General features: G+C 39.4%; 3 protein-coding genes across 5 annotated transcripts in view; 1 reads left to right on the top strand and 2 right to left on the bottom strand.

The window, feature by feature from the left end:
• Nucleotides 1–784, bottom strand: part of LOC140942896 (uncharacterized) — a 43,203-nt gene extending 42,419 nt beyond the window's left edge. For all 3 annotated transcript variants that reach the window (XR_012166580.1, XM_073391912.1, XM_073391913.1), the window contains exon 1: nucleotides 482–784. Coding sequence is in view for 2 of the 3 variants with exons in the window: in XM_073391912.1 (XP_073248013.1) it covers nucleotides 482–646 (165 nt within the window). In the remaining variant the exon portion in view is untranslated. The remainder of the gene's footprint in view (nucleotides 1–481) is intronic.
• An 8,151-nt stretch (nucleotides 785–8,935) lies between these two features.
• Nucleotides 8,936–11,753, bottom strand: LOC140943350 (uncharacterized). The gene has a single exon (XM_073392429.1). The coding sequence runs from the start codon at nucleotides 11,602–11,604 to the stop codon at nucleotides 10,012–10,014; it is 1,593 nt and encodes a 530-aa protein (XP_073248530.1). The 5' UTR covers nucleotides 11,605–11,753; the 3' UTR covers nucleotides 8,936–10,011.
• A 4,435-nt stretch (nucleotides 11,754–16,188) lies between these two features.
• On the top strand, nucleotides 16,189–17,840 carry LOC140943941 (coadhesin-like). Its single transcript, XM_073393050.1, has one exon. The coding sequence runs from the start codon at nucleotides 16,419–16,421 to the stop codon at nucleotides 17,235–17,237; it is 819 nt and encodes a 272-aa protein (XP_073249151.1). The 5' UTR covers nucleotides 16,189–16,418; the 3' UTR covers nucleotides 17,238–17,840.
• The last annotated feature ends 6,998 nt before the right edge of the window (nucleotides 17,841–24,838 follow it).

Below are 24,838 nucleotides of genomic sequence, written 5' to 3'. Positions count from 1 at the left end.
ACAGATAAAATTGTCTAACACATGTCAGTGCTCGATACAAGAATTAACAGGCTTCTAGTTGTGAAAATGCTAAGACAGTTTCCATAAGAATCGATTTCCTGTTATTTCTATCTACTTTCATTAGTTAAAAACCTTATAAAGGTATATTGAAGCTACCCCTAGCTAGTAAACATTACATCTTCTCCCATGTTCTCTAAAACAACTCTTTACTTGTGTTCTGACCCACACTAAATCGAAAATGACAACGAAAATAGAAGGAAAATAATATATAATCTTTGGTGCTCAAGATACATATAATAAATTCTAAGAAAAAGAAATCAAAATTCATCATTTAACATAGGAGCACGGTGGCAAGCAATGAGTTTCTGCACAAGGGCATGAAAAAACATTTTCAATATTAAATATTCGCATGGAAGATCGATAGACACAACGACAACCACGCAATCAACATAACTTTAAATGAAAGAATAAAAAAACTTACTCTGACACTTAAATTTGGACGGTAAACGACCGTCAAGACTTCATCTGTCGAAGCAAAACGTACGGCACCCTTTCCATCTCTAAAGGAAGTTGAGCGAACCAGTGGCCATCTATTCCATCCCTCTCTGAACCTTCGAAACACGTTCAAACCGCCACTAACGCCCATAATCACAGCTCCTTAGCATTTTACGTTTGACGAAGAATCGCACAATCTTCAAAGGACGAAATACATACAAATTTGACAACAAAAACTAAGCCATTTCTCAGAAGTTCCTTTCCTGGAAAGCATGCAGACACAAATCTGCCAGGCTTTATACTTCCGTTTTGCCGCGTGAAGTGAAAGAAACTGGATTGAACCAATCAACGCTCGAAAATACCAATGCACAGAATTCAGGGGAGGGGAATGGGGGCAGGGAATACTTCGAGTTCCAGTAAAAGGGTAAAAGTTTTCGCGCCCAAAATTCTGTGCAATGGCTAAAACAGACATTTTAATGAGGCAGAAGGAACAAGGAACTTCCGAAAGAAATCTGCTCCCCCAGCTATGGAGCCATTTATACGTCCAACTAAAAACAACCTCTGGCAATTCAACTGCCTTCATTTTTCCAGTGCATGAACATACTACGCGAGAAACAAGAAACGTAGGCGTGAATGAGCTCATCTTGTCACCTGTCATTTTCTAAGAAATGGATTAGAAATGGATGTCTGTCACATGCTTTTTTCTTGGAAAAAGTGTCTGGTTGGGTGATCACGCCCACGTGATAATGTCCAAGAGAACAAGCAATCGGTTGTCCCCAATTCCCAGAACCTAATTGTGCAGACTGAAAAGAACTAAACATACATATGTTTCTATATATGTACGGCGTCTACTAAGAGACCCTTTGTGGTTCAAGCTTTATAATATTGTTGCATTTAGGTTGCATACGATGTTTATGGTCGCTTAAGAAACCACTACGCCAAGGGACGAGGTTTACCATTTTGCGCACCCAAGTTTTTTTACTTGTTGTTCTATTGCATAAAAACCAAGGGCGTATTTAGAGGTGGGCCACCCCTTTTTCTTTGAAATTTTGTATCTTTTTCCACGAATTCTCAGAAAAATACAAAGAATCTATATAGCTGGCAAGTGCGCAAGTGTCCCGGCCACCCGTTTCTGAATTTTCTGGATCTGCGCCTGAAAACTAATGCGTATTTTTGTTTACAATGTATAACCCTTTGCTTTTTTCTCATTTTGTAACTAGCTCTATGGCTAATTACATGAATTTACATACATACAACATAAAATGATATTTTCACAGCAAAACAACATGGAAGTACGTGGCACCCTCCGGCGTTAGACAGAGAGAGACCTGGGTACGAGATTAGACTTCAGCTTGTAAAGACACTAGCCTCCGTAGCGGCGGTTTTTTTGGTGCGTTTTTTCGTTTGTGCTTAAAATACAGCCGCGCGAAAGCTGACCGGGACCGAGGTCAAAACAGAAAACAACAAAAAACTGTCAGCTACGCAAGCTAGCACAGACGCTTGCGTAGGCCTCGCGAGGAAATCGTTTCACAAGGAAACATTTTTAAGGATGTAGATTTTCTCATCATATTTTCCTTGCATTAGCCTCAGATGAAAGCTAGTTCCAACTTTTTGTTGGCAGTACGAAAAGCATCTCAGGCCGACAATTCAGGATACTTAGCGTGATGTAAGAGATATGGAATATGTAGCAGCACACACTATTAGGTTTACTTTTTTTGTCGTTTTATACTTGCCTGATTCAAATTTAATAAGCAGGCATGACGAGAAAACGAAACGCAGCGAATTTACAAAAGATGTCCTTTTCCGACTATATTAAAGATATCTGACATATTACAGCCATTCATTATTCCAGGCCAGGGGCGAAGCGTGAGATTCTGAGGGTATACGCACGCGGTGAAGAGAAGTTGTAGCGCTGAATACGGCCCAACCTGGGGGACTCCAGGGGTTTGCTCCCCCTGAAAATGTTTCAGTTTAGGGTCTCGGAATTGCAATTTCCAGCGTTTTCAGCAGGACATTTTCAGTAAATTAATACGCAGGAAAATGCAGTAGTTAGTTGTTTATTTTACCCATCTCTAATTTCGTCGGTAAGGCAAAGTGTTTACGAGAAAGAAAGGCAGGTGACACCATCAGAATTATGGAAGAGTAAAAAGATAAGGGAATACTACACAAAGACACCAATATAATGCAAAAATGTATCAGTCATCCCGATTTAAAGATAAAAAGATGCTTTTTTAGAAAATCAAAAATAATTTTTTCCATATTTCAGCCGCACATGTACTCAACGGGCGTATGTGCGTTTGTGGACGCTAGCCACCTGCTCCGGTCTATTGTTGGCACTATATCAACATCCTAAAGCGAGAAGCAAGACTCGTGGGCATAAATAAGCGCGAAAGGCTCATCTTGTCAAACGTAATTTTCTAAGAAGTAATTATCAATGGATGTGTATTAAGTGCTTCATTTCCTGGAAGAAGTACGTGTTGGTGATCACGTGACATTGTCAAACAAAACAATAGGTTGGTTGTCCGATTCCCAGTTCCCAGAAACGAATTAACTGAGCAGATTGAAGAAACAATGTCGAAACAATAGGGCTCTGCTCACATGCATGCGTCCAAGCAAATACATTGAAGGATGTTCACCAGGTGACATTTCTCCATTTTGGAACTTATTAATTTTGGACACGTTGTATGAAAATATTTGTTCACGAGATCATTTACATCGTTCAGATGAGGATGTATGCCTTGAACGCAAAAGTTTTCCCGAACAATAAGCTATTCATGCGATGGAGGAGTGCTGCGAAGAGAACTCTCGTGTTTTTTTGCCCATCAACTTTTTGAAAATCATTTTACTACAAGTAGTCATATGTGTTATCAAATCAGTTTTAATAAGGTTGTGCACTCTAACTTTACTAAAATACAATGAAGCGTCTCATCTTTGTGCCGTGCCAGCGTAAGTTTCCTATTTCTTGTTTTCTCGTCTACTTTACTTTGTTTCAAAGTAGGTTAAAATTGATGTGTTCTAGCGCGTGCGGTATCCAATTTTTGCATTATTCTTTTTGTCAGTAGTCGTTTAAACATTGTAGAAATTCCGTTGATTTACGAAGATTGTACATCTAGTAAAACCAGGAACCGAGAGAGATTAATAAAAATTTTACACGGGACGATAGCTTAGCATCAATTTGTTTTATATTACAAAGTCAGAAACTATACAATTTGCACATTCACAACGTGACTGATTAGCCTGAGAAAACAACCAGCGACACTTCGCGAAGTCACCACTGGGTTCTCCGCGAAATGAAGTCTGAGAAACGAGTGAGTGCCGAAATTACATACTGATGACGTATCACTACAAATGACAACCTGCTTTTTTCTTGGAATAACCTGAGATCAGGCTCTATTTTCGTTTCGCTTTGAAAATTACATTCCGGCGGGCAAGTAGCCGTTAGAGAGAATGTATGAGAACTGCTCAAATTGGGCTCAAATCAGGTTATTCTTGGAAAGGCGGGTACTTTCCAGCGATCACGTGACTTTGTCTCCGGTCACCGAGTGGGTGTTTTGAGAGTAACTCAAACATTGGGGGTGAATTACGGTGAACTTTTAGGTACTAGGGCGCGATAAGACACAGAAACTTTTAACATTTTTGATTATTTTTGTTTTGTTCTGGTATGATTCGCAAAGCATACGAAACTTGCGTGATCATTTGTGAATTCATCTTTATACAGGTAGCTTGCGTGACAGGCGTTTTAAAGGGGATGTAGAGGGTATGACAAGAGCCCGTAACTTGGGGTGTTCACTATTGGACAGAGGAATCCGGTTGAGGTGTCGAAAGCATATAATGGTAACCAGTTTACTGCCACATCCGTTTCGGTTTGAATCCAGAAAAAGGGGCAATTTGAGTAACGTGAGTCTGGAACCGAGAAGGAGCCCAAAAATTGGTTAATGGTACGTAACATTCTGTTTGGTTCATACAGCAACCCATAAGGGCGTGTAACTCGCGTTCAATGCTCGTGAATATTCACTTTTACCATATTTGAAAACCTTAGTGACAGATATCCATTTTCAACACCGTGGCTCCCGCGCGATCACCGTAGACAAGAATTCTGCATTTCAGGCTTAAAAATACACCGTTAAAAGACAGAAAATGGAAAGAGAAAGTTCAAAAGAATGCTCAGCTTTCTTTTTGTGGAGGAAGGGAAGCTTTTCATCAAGAAATCGTCCCTCGAGAAATTCAACCTTGTTTTCTTCACGATGGATCTCTGGTCTGTTTTGAATTGTAACCAAGGCAGTGAAGTTTTTGCTGAATTTTCAGGTACGTTTTGCACTCTATGGCCAAGACAATTACGTTTTTGAAAGGGAATTTATGTACTTTTAAATGTTGCATAGACGTTTTGTAAATTTTCTCTTCGGCGCTAAAGAAAAATTACAAAATGTGCCCCGATTTGAGATGGATTTTGTGTTGAATTTTTCCATGTGCACAGCCGATTTCACTTGCGTGAACGGATCCACGATCGAGATAGTGTTTTCCGAATTGTTTAAAGGATTAACTTTTTGGATTTTGAATAAAAATTTTCAAGAAACGGCTTCTCTGTCTATTGTTTTGAGTTTGGTCATTCATAAAATTAGCTCAAAACACGATCGTCACTACAACATCCAAGCTGAATTTTAGCTTAATGCTTCTCACATTCATTACACACATCACTTTTTGTGAAGATGTCAGGTTCAGGTTTTGGATACTTTTCGATACGCAGCTAATCAATTTTATTCGAAAATATTTTTCACTGTTTATTCTAGACTTTCAATATAAGTATTTTAAAAGCCTATTTGCATTGTAAGTTTACTGTGCAGAACTGTGCAGAGGGTCAACGAGGCATCGTTTTCTGAAGTGACAACTTCAAGAAGTTGCGAGGACGTCAAAGGGAATCATAATGTTACGTTTGGTCCGGGTGGTAAGGCAACAAAATCCTGCTCAGTGTTTCGGTAAGATTCTTGGTTTCAACCTTTGAAAGCTTTCTCGGCTTTCGGGAGTTTTTCACCCGTTTGTCGGCCATTTTTTTAAGCGGGCGAGGGAACCTGAAATAAAACTACGTCACGTTGTTTACGAAATTTGATTGGTCAGTTATCTCTTCTTCTCATTCCAAATATGTTACTTTCGAAAATGAAAAATAATCGTACACGTTTCAACCCCTTATGAGTTTCTGGTTCATACCAATCGGAATGAACGGACCACCTCAAAATGTACTCCTCAATTTTCGGTTGGAATTTCCGAAAAGTGACTTTAATATTTACCTTCCATCTGGTATTTTCGAAATTTTCTGTCAAATGGTGAGCACCCTCGGAGTCATGAAGAAACTCAAAAACTTGGTTTGTTTTAGTGCACTTTTTTCAGAGCCGTAGCTAGCAGGGAGGGGGGGGGCTAGAAAGGCAGCTGCCCCCCCCCTGGACCTGTTGAGCCAGACACATTAAGTCTGTGGATGGATTTGTTTTCTTTAGACTCAGTTATTTTTATTGTAATAACTTGCAATTGTTTGCCATTTTCATATGCGAGGTCGTTTTTTCGGAGACAAATCTCATGACAAGTGTTGAAAATAGCGTTCTAATTTGGAGCCTCCAAATTTGAAATTCTTCTAGGGGAGGATACCCCCAGACCCCCTGCCCCGCTTTCCCGTTACAGAAAACCTAGCTACGGCCCAGTTTTTCCTGCAAAATGGAAGCTCCGCTTCGTGTAAGATCACATACGAAGTAAAAGATATGAAATAGGAACACTAAACATCATCAAAAGGTCAAAAAAACTATTTCTGGGTCTGTAGGTTTTGCTAACTTGTTTGAAGGACATTTGTGGGATGTTCGAAATCGTTCCAAACATAAATTGGTTGGTGAAAATGCCGTGACACAGAGTATAACAGGAAGTTACTGACTCATGCTGTAACGAGGATTTTTTGTTTGGGGGGGTTCTAACAAGGCCAAAGTGAACCAAACTACCGAAATGTATTTTTTATTGTCTGATCCATTTATTTAGGGAAGTAGCAATACATGAGAAATTGTAACGGCAAAGTACATGGTAGGAACTGAATATTACATTTGTCGAATACAACTGTTTGAATTAAGTTATAGAGGAGTAATTTTAGGATGTAAAATGATACATCAAATACTGCGGAACTAATCCCTCAGAATAGTCCCGAGCTCCAGCCTCTGTGGGTGTTTGGTGGCAAACAGATTTACCACCTCATCCAAAACAATTTTAGCTTGATAATGTATGTGCATTAGTGCGAGCGACGACAGCCTTTCCTGGCCCATGCATGCCCTGTTATATGTATGCAGCCGCCCTAAAGAACTCGCACTTCTTTCACAGTCACAGCTCATTGTAGGGATTGTGGCGCATATCTTGAGGAGCGCATATATATTTGGAAAGAGATCATCATTGCACTCCTTAAGCGTGCGCACGTTAATTTCATTATTCATTTAGATAAGCTCGGACATCTGTGCGCTCATTGAAATGTTCTGAATGACTCAGGCTACTAGAGTGCAGCTGGTTTTATTTTCCCAGTGAATACACTACTACTTTTTCCATTCTTTGATTTTGTTTAAATATCACTGTTAAGTTTGAAACTTCAGTTTAACCGACTGCACTCGTTAACTTGGATATTGAGTATCAAAATGCGGACCTTTGGGGCCTGTGGGGAGGGTGCGAACGCACCCCGTGCACCCCCCTGGTTACGGGCCTGCTGACTGCAGCTTGTGGATTCCTGGTGAATAGATAGATAGAAACCTTTGATAGGGTAGCACCTCCAGCTTTTACATAACGTAAAAACTGTTATCCATAGAGGCCGTTCTTCAAGGGCTAGTGCCTGGTTAGCGGCACGACCAGTCATAATTTAAGTTGGAGGGGGGGGGTGGAGGAGAAATTGGGGGGCCTTCAATTTTTTTTGGATGGAATATGGGGGGCCTTAAAATGCCAAAAGATGACCTTGGGGGGGGGGGGGGGGGTCTTCAAGTTTCTTTTAAGTAGCATCCTTACTGAGCAGCATGATGCTTGAGTATTGAAGGACCTGATTTTGATTCAGTTTTACACAAAGTCCTATATTGTGTAATACTAAAACAATTTCATCAGTATTTTGACAAAAAGATTTAATGCTCAAAGAGCAGGTGCATCAACACGACATCCATAATTTATTGTGCAACACTGAAACACTTTCATCGGCATTTTAACAAATGATTACATGCATAAAGTTATGTTATGCAATCTCACTATCCGAATCATTATTGTAGATGAGGTTGATGTGGACTCACTGTCTGTGTCACTGTCAAGTTTTTTACTATTAGAGCATGTACTGCTCATATAAAAAGCAGTAAGCTTCTTTCTTCCTTGAAGCAGTCCTGTCGACCTCTAAGCTTTCGATGGCTTGTCTTATCTGAACACAATCACTGATATGTCCTTGATCTATAAGCTGTTTGAGAGGCTCTAGGTGAAATCTCTTTCTCAGGTTAGTGTGAAGTGCTTCTCTGTAGAAATATCTAACTGCCCATGGACTTGGCAAGTATGGTAAAAAAAAGTGACAAAATAAAAACCATCAGCTGCCATGTACTGCAAAATAATGAGCTTAATTCTATAAAAGAGAAACAGTTGGAAATGGCAGACTCCATGTCCTATGCTGACCAGCAAGATGACGAATCACTCTCAGATGACGATTATGTAGTTGGCACATTCAGAAGTGACAGTGAGTAAGAACGGTAGAGTAAAGAAAATGTTATTTGTTATTACCATTTGGTTATTATGTAAGAAAGGGGGGCCCTTAAATCTTTTAACATGATTGAAGGGGGGGTACCTAAAAACATGGGTGCTATTGAGTAGGGGTCTGGATATAATTTGGGATAACAAACAATTTCTCCTCCACCGCCCCCCCCGTCCAACTTAAATTATGACTGGTCCCTTAATAAAGGATTCGACTGTAGTTTTTTCATAGGCCAATCTTTGCTGACATATGCTCATTAGCATACAGATTAACCCATCAATTAGGCGTCACTGTATGCACGAATTAAATTCAAAAGTTTAAAAAGATGTGGTTAATTTGAGCAATTTCTGTAATTTGCAGCTCTTTGCAACCAATAATAACAAAGGGAATATCAGCCATCAAAAACTGCGAAATTACTGTGTGGCAAAAACGAGCCCAAAAATGAGCCCAAATACGTTCTTTGTATAGTTTTGAGTTTTTCAATAAAATAATTTCTCCAAAATTATTTGGCACATCGAGCTCAAACTTTTACAGATAACTGAAATTGTTACGCTCCTTCGATATTTAGAGAGTTTATCCAAATAGTTTGATCAAAGAATGAAAGGCATTTGCTAATAAGGAAAAAATGTAAACAGACATTCGCCTATACAATTACACTGCTGAGTTAATCTCTCGCTTTGTAAGTAACTATTTTGAGGCTGTTGCGTGACTTTATTTCCGCATATATTTTTGAATTTGGAGATATTTAAATGCCCTGAAAGCATTTTACTGTTCGATTAGAAGTAATTTTATTAATAGCTCAAGTAATGACATTGTAGATACGAACACTGACAGGAGTTTGAAATAATTATAGATATTGGGATTACTGCTATTGATAAGACATTAACTACTTTCACTTATAAGTATTTCATTACATCACTATATCCAATCTAAAAAAGAAATAGGGACTTATTTGACTAGGGGATTACAAAACGTTTCATTCTGATCAAGGGAACATTAAGGCCAATTACTTAGGTGCCAAGTTCAAATTGGGCCTGGAAATGAAACAAAAAACTATAAAATTAGAGCTATGTCATTGTTAAGCTCCATTCCACTGTAGACCAACAAGAGGTAAAACCTCTGAACATTTGGTAAGCTCCCGCATTCTTATTTTGACGTGACTATTTTTACTTGAGCATCTCTTGAGAAGTCAGAGTATTTTTAATTTATTGGTATTTAAACTTTTACACTACTACATGAAAAATTTCTGCAATTTGATTGGGCAATTTGATTGGCTTAGAGCAGTGGTATTTCAGCTTAATTTGAAATACATGTACCTACATTTGAAAATTACAAACCTTGTGTGGGTAGTAGTATAAACAAATAATTCCATGATTTGCACATGATATTTGGCATAAATACCACTCGTGATATATCAAAATTGTCTCAAATTTCACTCGCCTAATGGCTCGTGAAATTTCATATAACAATTTTGAAATATCATTTGTGGTATTTATGCCAAATCACTAAAAATCATGCTTTTACCTATAATAATACAACAAAAACCCTGGATGCTGGATATCTTGTACCAATGTACAGCACTATGCAGTTTCTAGCATAACATTTCTTACCTTTGTAACATATGTTGCTTCCAAAACATTTGCAATGACGATAAAAAGTGCAAAATAATACTAAAATTACCCCGCAAAACAAAAAACAAATGTTTCTCCGACATCTCAGAATATGGAAAACAAAATCAGTTCTTAATTCTATCTAAGTTCATGAGTGTTTAATATTGAAATTGTGTTCTATTACTCGAGAATCTTTCTACAGATAACATCCCAGGAGAATTTCGTCACAGCAATCTCCCTTAGTTTGGCTGAAACCTCACGCCTCCTGCTGTTGTCATGGAAACCATTCGGGAACAAGAAGCGAAGCGCGCGTTCCACTTTACCTGGAAGCTGTTCCACAATGAAGGCACCATCTGCTACTTTATGTAAGCCACCTGGACGTACCTCCAAACGCATTAACTCCCCCAATTCCGGGTCTACTTCTTTGACAGCTTGAATGACATCGGATATGCCAGTGTGGTCGTGACAAAGCGGCAATACCCCGGCTGACATAGCCTCTACTGATACCATACCAAAAGCTTCCAGGGCCTTAGAAGCTGTGATTGTAACACTACACAATGGAAGAATTTCCTTCAACTGGGGATGTTCCAACAATCCTGTCATCGTGACTCTTCCTTGAGGAATCTGACGGAAGAACTTCTTCGTGTCCGGTGGGAAGTCCACAAAATTTCCTGCCCCTGCGTATTCTTTGAAAGCTTCGAAATCTCCCTCAACCAACGCAGCCAGCATTCCCTCTAGGTGTTCGCGGTTCCCCCCGTAGCCTATCAGCAAGAGTCGCGCCTTGGGTATTTTTTCCAAAATGCTTGGAAAAGCCATGAGGATCTCTCCTACTCCTTTGGAGTCTTGGAACTTACCGAAAAAGCAAATGACGGGTTTATCTTCTTGGAAAGGAATCCAGCGCTCGATAAGATCCGAGTCTGCCGCGCGAAGGTCGTACGACTGAACAATTTCTTCTAATGCCTTGTTCAAGTCAGACGGCGAATTAGGACCGTTAACACAGGGAAGCGAAATCTTGTCAGCTCGTCTGCCATCGGGTTTCCTCTTGACAAAATCGGCCACGCTTGCCAAGAACGCTTCTTGTCCGTCCTTGAGGGAGTCGCTGAGATTAAACACTTCCGGGTCCATTCCGGGGGAAATAACCATCATCTTATCTACCAGTCCCATCTCATTTTTCTCCACTTCAAATGTCTCTTCCACGAATTCAGCCATGTACTTCGCCCCTACGATAAGTTTGTGGCAATTCTTGATTCCCTCCACAGCATATCGCCTCAATTCTTGACGGTTTTTGACGGAGAAAATGATGGAACTTCCGTGGATTTTAACATCGTACGGGACCCCCGTACCTTCGGTAGCGCGCTTTGTTATAACAGGACTCAAAATTGCGTGATTCGCGAGGATCCGATCGACTCCTTGAGCAATCACTTTCTTCAATCCCGCCACAGTGCCTTCTATATTCGCTTCAATCTCCTCCAAAGTACAGTTCACCATAGTTTTTACCTCGTAACCTTCATATAAATCGTACCAGTACACTAAAAGCAGCCCATTGATGTCTGGAACTACCACTCGTACGGTGCCAGCTTTGGGGGCCTCAGAAGGAATCTTCGCCGTGCCGACGATAAATTCATCGACGAAATCAAGGCGACCCGCAAAGGGATCTTGACAAATTACAGTTACAGCATGTCCCATATGCTTCCATGATTTAGCAATGTTTGCCGTGTAGACATTAGAACCTGTTCCGCCGAGAAGATACCCGTGCACTAAAACCAAATGCATTTTCACAGCAATCAGGTCCAGATATTGTGCACATTAAAGTCATCATTGCGTGACTTGAATTATAATTCTTCTCGCTTGACACGTGGACAAAATTTGATATGTGATCAGCGTTTGACGTATTCTTCCTATTTTTCGTGGAATCAAGACTGACAATTCCTTGAAGAGGAACTTTCAGCAACATTGAAATTTGAGACATGCCAACTTTAGTTTATGGGGTTTTAAACCAGGCCAGCGGCCCTCGGCCCACTTCCCAGGGGTCAGTAGCTCAGCGGGGGAGGGGTCAGCGGAGCATGGCCCAAGACCCCCTTGGTCGGTCTCGGGCGCCTTCCTTTCTTCCCCACCCCCTCCCCGCTCTTTTACTTGCGCCATTTTTCGCGCGGTCTTTGACTCTCTCATTCCTCGTTATTTGTAGACAGTTCACAGTCCCCTATTTTTTCGTGAGATCGTTTAGATATACCGCGTCTTACCGTCACAACCATCTTCTTTTTCAAATGTACCGAGGGGGCGGGCGTCCGGAATTATAGCTCTGGGGCGAGGGGGATCCCAAACCACCCCCGCCCCCTAAGTAGTTTTGACACTCACGTAAGATGGCAGCCCGTAACGCAAAGCGCTCAATCTCGATGATCTTACGGAAAAATAGAGAACTGTGAACAGTCTACGTTATTTGTTCCTACATAGCCTGTTCCAGGCTCCGAGATAGTGGTGAAAAGTGGTTCAGTAAAAAGAAATGCGAAAAACGCGCAGGGGCTGGGGAGAGACGGGGCGGCGCCATTTTTCTCGCCGCCACTGCCCCCTTTCCCAAGTCGCGCGCGTTTCGCTTTGCTCGTTTTAATTCGTCCACACTATACTATCTGAGAGCCTAACACAGGCTAGTTCCTACACCGTACGGAAACGCTTGTTACGCAGGCTATACCAAAAGGATCAATAGACATGAAATCCTAATCTCAGGACATTATTTCGGGCAGGAGCCCATCAAATTGTTGGGCTCCTGTTTTGGGTGTTGAAAGGAATACCTTAAGAGACACAAAGAAGAACTCAAACTCACAAAACTTTTCTAACCATCGCCTTACATTGAATGAGTAAGTAATTACCGATTGATCATTTCTTTAGAAAGCGAGAAAGTGATAACCTGGAAGTGATAAGCTGACAAATGCAACCGATAATCCTTACTTTACATATCTCAACGTTTATGATATTTTCATTTTCAAACGGTGAATAAACGATTACAGAGAGAATCAAGCCCATTTAACTGAGCAGAAATAATAAGCGAATAGCCCACCTTCTATATATTAAAAGTCTAACATGACTCCGAGGCTTTCTGGTCAATTTTCTATATTTGGTTTAATTTTCTTTGTGCTCAAGCCTCTTCTGGAAATTGTGAGACAACAGGATGGCAAAGCGGGGGGCGGGGGAACCTATCACGCATCACGCCGATAGTTATAAGGTATCACGCATCACGAAAAAATAAAATAAAATATTAACTACATTAACAAGTATCCTATCATCAATAAATCTGAGGAAATCGAGGTCGAGGAACGTGAAAAAAGGATAAGAAGTTGGTGCCATATTAAAACTATCTATTTTTAATGTCACTGCTTCTATTGACCATCACGAAAATTTCAGAGGAAAATCACGCGTCACGCGCGATGTGAAAATAGTAAATCACGCATCACACTGCTATGCCCAATCACGCCTCAAGCCGCTCATTTGAGCCGGATCACGCATCACGCTGATGATTTGGTTCCCGTCACGCGTCACGGAAAACCCCTTTGCCACCCTTAGACAATGGAGTCGTGAAAAGTTTACAATTTTTTCCCTTAGCCCTCCAAGTTATATTAGAATTTTAATTTATCGAACGTGAGCAATTCAAACTCATCGTCGTCCATTTTCAAGCCCAAAACCCGTCGCATATCTGTGCAGGCGCAAAGATTTAGTGCCGGACAAAAATAAGGACAAAAACATTGTTGATAATCAGGGCCTGGAAACCTTTCGGGCCCGAAGGCAAATTTTACCTTTTGAATATTAGCACAGTTCCTAGCACAAAAACCAGTCAATTTTGCTTCATAAGCTGGTTGTTACATTGTCTGCGGTTTTCAGAATTAAAACTTTGATCTTAAAGGCAAACACGACACACTCAAAACAGCTTTCCGGGCCCGAAAAGTTATCTGAGGCCCGTTTCTCGAAAGTCCCGGTAACTTTACGGGCCCGAAATCAAATATTCAAATCGAAATATAAAGAATAAGAGCGCGGGTCCTGGCTAGCAAACTACTCCATTTTGTTTCATTAACTGACACTTTTATCGTGTTAGATGCAAAACAATTAAAACCTCGATCTTTAATGTAAACGGAGACAGCTTACCGGGCCCGTTAATTATCGGGACTTTCGAGAAACGGGCCCCTGGACTTTCGAGAAACAGGCCCCTGCGCGAGGCCGCCGCGGGCCCCTGGGCAGAACCCTACGTTTTGCAATATCTTAGCGATTTCTTGAGAGCTGATTGGCCATAGTTTTTATCCTCAATTAGAGGACAGGCACCCAAAAAATTGTATTTGTATGTAAGAAGGTCATTTGCCGGACATCAATATTTCTGCTTAGTGTAGTTTCGGTATGATAATAACACAGCTCATACAGCAAAATGGCGTTCACGGCAAGAAACAAGAGAAAACTTTAAAAATGCTTTTCTTAAACTTTAAAGAACAGCCTGACACGATTTCTGCTCCTGTACACTGTTCTGAGCAACCTTGAAAAACTGCCAAGCACAGGGTCTTTTAAAAAAACAGAGGGCTGTTCACATCCGATCAGATTATAATGTTAAAATGAACAAGATAAAGATGAAGATTACTTACTTTATTACATCCACTTTGAAATCACTGGCTATCCGTGAAATCTGATTGGCTATCAGCAGTGTGATTTATTAATCGCACCATTTTTTGCTCTAAAACGCATCTGCTCCAAATCGCGTCAGTCATGTTCTAAATCGCATCATTTCTGTTTTAAATCGCACCATTTTTGTTCTATATCGCATCATTTCTGTTTCGAATACAAAATGAGATGTAAAAGTCTTTTTGTTTCGGCTTTTTAACAAACCGGCTTCTTGATCAATAAAATACAGTATCCGTACTGACTGAATTCTGTGATTTCAAAATGGCTGTAATAAAGTGGTAATTGAACTTCGTGTCGTGCAATTTTAGTCTGAAATCATACTTGCCACTTCAAATCGAACTCGCGCTGAGCGCTCGTTTGATTTTGAAATCACAAGTATGATTTCAGACCAACTTTCACTCCACTCAGTTCAATCACCATTATTAATCATGACACTTCTTATTACTCGGCAAGCGATCGGATCTTCATAGAGTTTCCCGACTGTCCCAGGCCCCCAATATTACCCGGCAATAGCTGACCGCATCACTTCAAAGTTCAGTTTTAGATGAGCCTTGTCCTGTCTTTTAGTTGTCGCCGATAGCGACTGACTGACTTATGTAAAAACCCGATGCGAGGCTGATAAAAAGAGAAAAGATAATTTAATTAATGAGCCCGATCAGGAGCCAGTTATAGTAAAATGTATGGAAAAGAACCTCGATAGCAAAACCTCGAACATATTTGGCCAGTCCCTTGGCCTTTCGTTAAACCCAGGTTCCACTGTATCAATAAAACAGTGGCTTGTAATCGTGACCTGTGAAATGTGACTTGTGAAAGGTGACCTGTAAAAAAACCTCTCCGTGATACAAGTGTCATCGCCAACCTTTTCACTCTTGGCCTTCGATCCGGTCCGAACTTTAATTCCTCAAGACGTTACTAGTATATTGACACAAGACCCTGAAAACTATACTCTGTCGACACACCCGTTTAGTTGGCCAAATACGGGAGTGTGCCCCAAGTTAAATTCACTACTTAGCCTGTTTCAAATTTTCTACTTGAGTCCTTTGCATCGCCACTGATCATACGCCGTGCGGAACCAGCTTTGGGAACCTTTGAAGTAATCATTGCCGTGCCGGCGATAAATTCGATTCATCAACGAATCGAAATCAGCTTTCGAAATCAAGGCTCTTGCGGACAAATTACAATAACAATTATTTGCTGTATAGACTTATAAGAATCTGTTCCGCCAAGAACACAGAGAACAAGACAGTCTGAATATCAAAACCAAAGGCTTAAGAAAAAAGAGAAATATCGAGTGAGCCAAAATTAAATCGACTCGTCGTTTGAATTGTAGTTATACCAAATTATAATTTATCTCAATCTGACTTGGACAAAAAATTTATACACCCATCAGTCATTTAAGTACTGATATTTTACTTACTTTTCGTGGAATTAAACAGGACTGAAAATGAATGAAAATGTCAAACTTTTTGCAAGTTTATTTTGGTTACAAATATAAAGGAGAGGACTTCAAAATATTTGTATGTACTTCAAACAACTATCAACTGCAATTTACATATTCTAGAGACATCGGCTAGAAGTTTTGCATAAAAAAGCGATGTGTGCAATAGCTGTCCTAGTATTACTGTGAGAATAATTGTTGTTTTTCTTAGCATCTATAATTATGACTTGAACGATCGATCAGAATTGTTACATCGCCAGTAGATTAGCTTGTTTGTGTCGTGGCCGTTTCCAATGGAAATTACGAGAAAATTATTTTCATCTCAGAACTCGGATTGTATTGGTCGTGAAAAAATTTGCAAGTCAATGATGTTTACTAAGCATTACTGAAGTCTTTAACTTTCTACGTGTAATACAAAAAGTTCATTTTTTTCCGCTCCACTTCGTACATAACACGCGATATACTTTCCATTGCATATGGTCAGGAAAACCGTGGTATGGCAGTCTGTAGCAAGTCAAAGTTGCCTATGCTTGTAGCTTTGGTTTGTTTCGTTTCAATTCCTCTGTATTTTGCTGTACTCAAGGCCTCTGTTGACGGCGGATATTCTAAATGGTCTGAATGGAGTTCATGCTCAAGTGAATGCGGTGATGGGAAGAAAAAAAGAACAAGAAACTGCTCGGATCCAAAACCTGGTTATCTGGGTAAAACGTGCTTACAACAAAACCTTGGCCCATGGCGCGAGGAAGAAAATTGTAAAGATAAAGAATGTCCCATCGATGGAGGGTTTTCGGAATGGACTCCGTTCTTAGCTTGTGACAAAACTTGTGGAGATGGTGTTAAGAAGAGAACTCGCTCATGTACGAATCCGCCGCCACTGTATGGTGGAAAGAATTGTGAAGGTGTAGCGGAAGAGACGGAGGCTTGCAATGTTAAGCCGTGTCCAGTTGATGGGGGGTTTTCACCATGGGGAAAATTCGGCGAGTGTGACAAAACGTGTGGTTCAGGTGTTAGAAAACGATCAAGAACGTGCACAAATCCACCGCCAGCTAATGGAGGAAAGGATTGCGAGGGGCCGCTGACGGAGGAAGAAAAATGCAATACCCAGCCTTGCCCTGTTGACGGCGGGCTCACGGAGTGGAGCGAGTTTGGAGCGTGCGACAAAACCTGCGGTGGCGGAGTGCAAAAACGAACGAGAACTTGTTCAAACCCAGCTCCAGCGAATGGAGGAAAGAATTGTGATGGACTTCTGGAGGAGACAAGGGCATGCAATTCAGATCCTTGTCCAAACGACGTAAGCCAGGAAAAAACTAATTAGCCTACAATTAAAGGCCAATACAGCGGCTAGTATGTAGAAAAAGCTGTAAAAAGAGCGATATCTTTGTTAAACAAGCAATGAACAAAAGAAAATGATTATTAAAATTGCGAAAATACTGAAATGATCCATGAAGTTTTTAATAGGTGAATACCTCTATCAGCTTTGTGATTTCGAATATTTTTTGACACTGAAAAGCATTCAGGCCACTTTAAGTTTGGCAATGTTAACTGAAATGATGCCCTTCCAAAAGAGCCGATACTCCTTATTTTCCCTTGCTCACCATATACGTCGTCCATATAATTAGATATTCAAAGTGGTTGATTTTGCGGGTGCATTATTTTATGGACACCTGTTGTGGCAGCCATGCAAAATATTTCATCGCTAGTCCTGTCTACTTAAAAGACTTTGAACAGCAGAGGATCTTGGGAACATAAAGGGGTCTGTTGCAGAGGATTTAATAGGGGAAAGTAATAAAAAATTCTGATCAGACATCTGTCCCCTTATTTACTTCATAGCCTGCATAACAGCGGTTGTCGGAGGCGAGAGTTTAGGGGGCAGGCGTGAGGCGCGAGACATGAGACGAGAGAGGAGGTGTTGCGCTTTCCCCTCGCGCCCGAGAGCGCCAAATAACGCTGGTTCAGGCTATACTAAATAGCTTATTTGGAGGCAATACGAACTTGTTTTTGGTGTGCCAACAGTTTGTAATAACTTCAACAAGAAAAATAAATACTATTTATAGAAAAGTTCCGGAATTATACGCCTGATAGGGCATAGGACTTGTCGGGCAGCAGTGATTAAGTGCCAGTCCTTGACATTAACGAGTTCTGTAGAAGGATTGGTACTCGAATCAGGTTATGAGTTTCTCGGGCTTTCGCTTAAAAGTGAAGCCCATTTTTCAGATTTAGAAACATTTTTTGAATCGGGGTAATCTCTTATATAAGGTATACTATAGTCTAGTTTACCCTTACTTAACTTATTGTGTTTCAGTGTGGGGATCGACATATCAGTCTAATTTAAATCGGATTATTATTCTGCAAAAGAAGATAATCAGAATAATATCTAAAGTTTCTTTTAGTGCTCATACCGGTGTTCTTTTTAAAGAGCAGGAGATTTTAAAATTCTCGGACATTTATTTATACCAAATAGGTAAATTTACGTATCTTTTTAAAAGAGGCTTACTTCCAAATTATTTTCGTGATATGTTTACTCTTGCAAGCCAGATACATTCTCATAATACAAGAAATTCCAGCCTTTTCTATATACCTCATTGTTGAACCAATTTTCGAAAATTCTCAATTCGGTTTCAAGGTCCTACGTTTTTCAACTCGCTAAGTCGGGAAATTCAAAACAGTGAAAGTATCAGTTTGTTTGGCAAAAGACTTAAAAAATTCCTCCTTTCTTAGTTAAATTGACTCTTTGTTGAGCGTCACACCTTGTCTTTTCTCTTTTCTCTTCTTTCTTGTTTTTTCTTTAAAAAATGAATCCAAATTTTCATTCAGTACCCTTAACTTGTATGGTTTACCCTATAGTTCCAGGGAGCCTATAGTTTATAAGTTTCCGACTTCTATGTAGGCTTCCTTGCCTTTACCACATTTAATCTTGTAAATAACTTAGTTGGAATATTGTATATTATCTTTAATGTATTTCTGTATACTGTTGTTGTATTTCTGGTTAATGGCAAAAAAAAAAAAAAAAAAAATGAATGAATGAATGAATGAATGAATGAATGAATGAATGAATGAATGAATGAATGAATGAATGAATGAATGAATGAATGAATGAATGAATGAATGAATGAATGAATGAATGAATGAATGAATGAATGAATGAATGAATGAATGAATGAATGAATGAATGAATGAATGAATGAATGAATGAATGAATGAATGAATGAATGAATGAATGAATGAATGAATGAATGAATGAATGAATGAATGAATGAATGAATGAATGAATGAATGAATGAATGAATGAATGAATGAATGAATGAATGAATGAATGAATGAATGAATGAATGAATGAATGAATGAATGAATGAATGAATGAATGAATGAATGAATGAATGAATGAATGAATGAATGAATGAATGAATGAATGAATGAATGAATGAATGAATGAATGAATGAATGAATGAATGAATGAATGAATGAATGAATGAATGAATGAATGTTTATAGGTTTGTTCCTAACCTCGTCCCCAGGGCGCTCTTCCCTGGCTTTGGAGGTAGGAAAAAGCGCCCTGGGGACGAGGTTGGTATGTGCCGCCCCATCGGGTAGGGGTTTTGCGCCGTTTTGGTCTGAAAACGGTATACACTTTGCCCATTTTGGTCTGGATTTGGGGATGGTTTTTGAGGGGGCTACTAGGAGTGTATGAACGCATTTATCCTTTCAATTCCAAATGAGTAAGAAAAAAAGAGAAATATGTGAATTCGAAATGTTTTTGAAGAATTCTTTTGTTTGCGCTCTAATATAAATAATGATAACATAATTTCTGCCAAAAGCCTAGGTCTGAAAACGGGTGTGGTAAATTAAATTTTTTGGTCTGAAATAGGGTCAGGATTTCGAGAACCAGGCGGCACACCCCCACCAAGAATTTCCAGGAGTACCCCTCCCCAGGGTGCTTGCTATCAGTGAAACGCCGCATGGAACCTCGTCATCAAATGGGCTCCAGTTATACATCTTTGATGGAGACATTTAGAGCACGAATTTAAGCAGTAAGAATGACCGTAGTAATCTTTAGATTTCTTTTCTAATATATCAAATTCTTTGTTATCTATTGTCAATATTAAGCTTATTTCTGAGCGAAGACAATTGCTATTCTTTAAATGTTTTGAAACAGAGTGACGAAGCCCTGCCCAAATTAGGTAGTTAATCTTGCTAATTTTATTCGAAACAATAGTAAAAGAATTTGTGGTGTCTAATTCAAACAAAAGATCATTTACGAAAATGACATCTTGTTCAAAAAGTGTTTTTTTTTTATAGAAAACAGGCTTATTATCAACACGTATCTCTTTGTTATTCCACAAAATATATTGACATTCCCTTCTACTATCGAAAACATTACGAAAATCACACCACCATTGAAGTAACCCGGAATAGAATTTAGAGGAAATATGTACCTCTTTAATGTCATAATTACAATGAAATAAAAAGAGGCCCCCAAAAGGTTCCAACGAAAACCGTAACTAGCTTCTACAAGCACCATTGTTGCACTGGAAGATCCTTTTCAGCCAGGCCAGTCGTAAAGATTTAATCATCAGTACTTTCCAGATCGATCTTTTTTAAACCACCGTTTTCATATTCGTTAATTGTGGAAAGTCTTGTCTTGTCTTGTCAAAATTTCAATATCATTTGATTTAACTCTTTTACGTACAGTTTCCTTGAGGACCGTCAGAAGCGAGGAAATGTAAACAAATTTTGGTATGATTAAAGACTTGATAATTACTTTTCCATAGATAGAAAGACCTCTTGAAGACCAAATGTTTATAATTTTTTTGACACTGTCCAATCTCTCAATAAAATTTTTTTCGTGCAAAAGTTTGATATCGTATGAGTAATAAATACCAAGGGCTTTGATTGGTTAATCAGGCCATTTTATACCAAGTTTTATCTCTAGACGACCCGATCCACATTCCTTCAGTTTTAGATGAGTTAATTACAAGTCCTGATAAGTTCTTGAATACTTCGAGAAGGTTAAAAAGGGCCTGTGCCGAGTCAATGTCAGACAGAACGGCCGTTGTGTCATCAGCATATTGAAAGAGTTTAGTTTCTTCGCCACCGATTTTAATACCAATTAAATCTGGTTTTTGACGAATTGCCAAAGCAAGAGTTTCAACTGCAACCACGAACAAATATGGAGAAAGCGGATCACCTTGCCTCACGCCCGTTTCCAGAGAAAAAAAGTCAGTTGCGAGACCATTGTTGATAACACAACTTTCAATATTGTGGTACAGTGTTCTTACCCACCAAATAAATTCCGAACCAAAACCAAAGGCTTCTAAACAGCTGAAAAGAAAGTTCCATTCTAAGCTGTTAAATGCTTTGTGGAAATCTATAAATATCATGAAACCTGGAATATTTTCTTTTACCAGTAGAATTCCATTAAATCAAAGATCGATCAAACAGTTTCACCTAATGCGGTCCTTCACGAAACCACATTGGTTATGATGAATTATACTTGGTAGGACTTTTTTTTAGAGCGGTTTTCACTTGACTGTCGTAAAACCAAAACCAAAGTAAATACACTAGCCAACCAAAGGGCGTAGTAAAACCAAAACCAAACCAATTACTTTCGACAGTCAAGTGAAAACCGCTCTATCCTGGTAGCTAAGACTTTAGAGATAATCTTGGCATCAACGTTGACAAGTGAGATCGGTCTCCAGTTTTCTAAAAGAGAACGATCCTTTCCTTTCTTTTCACTGAGAGTGATCATCGCCTGTTTCTCGGAGCGTGACATTTCACCACTAGTGAAAATTAAATCACGTTGACGAAAGGTTCGCTAATAATTTCCCATAATTTACTGTAAAATTTGATTGGAAGTCGGTCATTACCAGGATTGTTACCCGGAAAACTTTGTAAAACTTTAACACACTCCTCCTCCGTAATGCTACCTTCAACGAGAATATAGTTCAAAACCACTTAAACATAGCATTGTTAAACGTATTTTAGTATTTTAACGGTAGATATAGGCATATTTTTATCCCCTAGAAGTTTTTCATCAGTTCGGATTTCCTAGCTGAAAGTCTAGTGATCCGAAAATTATAGGGATCAAAACTGTCCTTTTCGAAAATTTCAGCCAGAAAAAAGGCTGCCGAAAATTCTAGGTGACCTTTTTAGGGTAAAAATCCGTTAAAAATGGGTAATTATACCATTTTTTTGGTGTTCGAAAATCCTAGGAGAGGCAGGCAAGCAAGAAATTTTACAACAAATGTTCCGAAAATTCTAGATCTGAAATCGTCTTCCGAACAGATATTTTCCGAAAAACTGACGTTGGGTGCCCCTGGCCCGTGCACGAATGATGATACCTTGAAGTTTTTCTTCATAAAAATGTTCCAATCTTTCTTTTGCCGTATTAGAGGGTTCTGAAGGGGTAAAATGGGAACTGGGATTGGCCGGTTTTTGCCCTGGGAAAATGGGATTTAAGCCACTGGGACTGGGATTTGGTCACTGGGAATGGGAATAAAATGTCAAAAATGGGAATGGGATAAATAGTTTGGAACCATGACCAGTCGAGGCATCACTTATTTCCTGGAGTTAAGAAACGTCAGAAAATTGCTAATGTACCTTGTTCTAGTCAATTTTTAGCATTTTCATCTAGGTTTCCCCCGAATGGCCCCGATTTGCGTGTCAACGATATTTGTGTACAGTGGTGCGTGTAAAACCAAAAGTCTACATGGCATGTGTGTTTGTATGATACAAGCAACATGGCGGGAGCTACGGCGGGAGCAGAATTGACGACTCGCACTGTTGCCGTAGAAATTAAGTACTTTTGTACTAAAAATGTAGTTATACACACAGGAAACTGCAAATTGAATTTACCGTTAGATTGTTCAACAACTCAGATGGAGAAAAATATACGAAGAATGTGTGGTATAGGTAAATCGAGTAGACGAAGGGGATTTAGGAATGGCAGGAATGTGAAGTGGCAGGGACTAATCGCTTTAAACTCGCTACTTGAAAGTTTTATTACTGTCTGAAATGATCCTGTTATCTTCAGAACATCTTTGTAAATCTTTGTGAATTTTTGGGTCTTCGTTGGGTCGTATTTAGAAGCCGTAATTTTGCGGATGCAAAGCGAAAAGAGGTGGCATGTATAACACTGGGATTTTTTCCAAATTCTGCTAGTGGGAATGGGATTTGAGCACTGGGAAGTGGGATTTCGAACAAAATGGGCTGGGAAATGGGACTGGTACCTCCCACCCACCCCCCCCCCCCCCTTTTTTGCACCTTTTTTGCGGTTGGAAGCGATGTTCTCATAAGTGCGAAAAAGGAACCTTTAAAAATAAATGGCGTTTTCAAACTATATTTGAAAGCCGTTTCAAATCCTACTGATTGACAGATGTCAACTGTTTGGCGCCATTTCTTTTGCTTGAATTGACTGACCCACTAGTCAAGAGACAAACATGGCGGAGTATATGGAAAACAATGTCACTATAATAAGGAATCTCATTAAAGACGATTTAAAAGTAGTTTAAATATCATGGCCAAGTTTGTCACTGAAACTGTGGCAAGCCGAAGTTTTAAAACCTTTTCCCGGAGTTTGACTTTCACATAAGTGTGAGCCATCTTGATGTCTAAGAACTAGTGGCGTTGGAAGCGTTGTCACTGGTTCAGTGGGCGGCCCGTGATATTTGAACGTGGTTGTCAATAGATGACAGGTGTCAGTTATAAGTAACTTGAAGAGAAGGGCGGGGCTTTTGTACCTTGTGCTTTTGTTTTCCCACTAAAATGTTCCACCTTAATCAATAATGCTCTTTTTTTTACTAAAATGTTTGCTTCTCCCCTGAAAAGTCACTAAAATGCTCGATAATGCTCATTATACGGAGTCTTTTTTATTAATATTTACGCTAACAAAAACGTTTTAAGTGGTATAACAACAACGTATATGTTGCAGTTAATGATTTTAATACAACAACCGATAATCCCTCATTATAAGCGGTTGTATTAGGGTGGCATTTGAATTTTCTTCTTTTTTAAATATGGACTTTAAGTGTTCATTTTCTCCTTAAAAGTTTTCATTTTCATTTTCCTGAAAAAAAAAATGATAATAAATTTCTTGGAAAATTCCACTAAAATGCTCTAAACAATGCTAGCATTATTAATGTAAAAAGGCCTAAGAAGGGGAAATAAAAGCTTTTCAGGCTCACTTTAGTGTAAGTAAGGGGGTCTCAAAAGGATCGTGGCATTTACGGTTAATGGCTTTACTTCAAATGGCTTGCAGCTCAAAAGTCACCCGAGATCAAATTCGAAATCTAGTTTGCATTATTGCAAAACAGTTTATTAAACCTCTGGACTGAAGTCTCTAATAACCCGTTCCGGAATGAAAAAAGGCACCCACGAAACAAAACAGTTATTATGATAACCCGCTCAGTTTAGACTTAAAAGAAAAAAAAAACACTTCTCTGCTGTTTGTCGTAGATCGACGTAGAATCTGATATAAGTAGTATAGGTGGGATGTTTTAGTCCCCTTTTTTGGGCAGGAATTTTATTAACTTGGACAGGAATAAATTAACGCCAATGACGTCATAACCTTTTATCTTGATCTCATGAATAAAATGCGCAGGAATCTCATAAAGATAAGGTCATGTGCTATTTTTAGATGGATGATGTCATGGTTGGTATAACCGGTTTGACAGGTTTTAGTTATTTCCGGAAGATGATGTCATATGTGTTCCGGGGTACTATGATGTCATAGTTGTTTTGATTGGTTAATTCATGGTGTCTGAGGAGTAAAATCAAACTTCGGTGACTTAAAATCACTGAGACGTAACGTAATTATGCACTTCCTATTTCCTTCTGCTGTGATTGTCCTTGTTCCCGTTCACTGATTTTTGGCGGGCAAATCGTGTATATTAAAGAGGGCAAAGGCAAACTAGCTCTTTT

This window comes from Porites lutea, chromosome 7 (genome assembly GCF_958299795.1).
Source record: "Porites lutea chromosome 7, jaPorLute2.1, whole genome shotgun sequence".
Lineage (NCBI taxonomy): Eukaryota > Metazoa > Cnidaria > Anthozoa > Scleractinia > Poritidae > Porites > Porites lutea.
The sequence above is the reverse complement of the archived record's forward strand: the minus strand, read 5'-3'. Positions and strand labels throughout refer to the sequence as shown.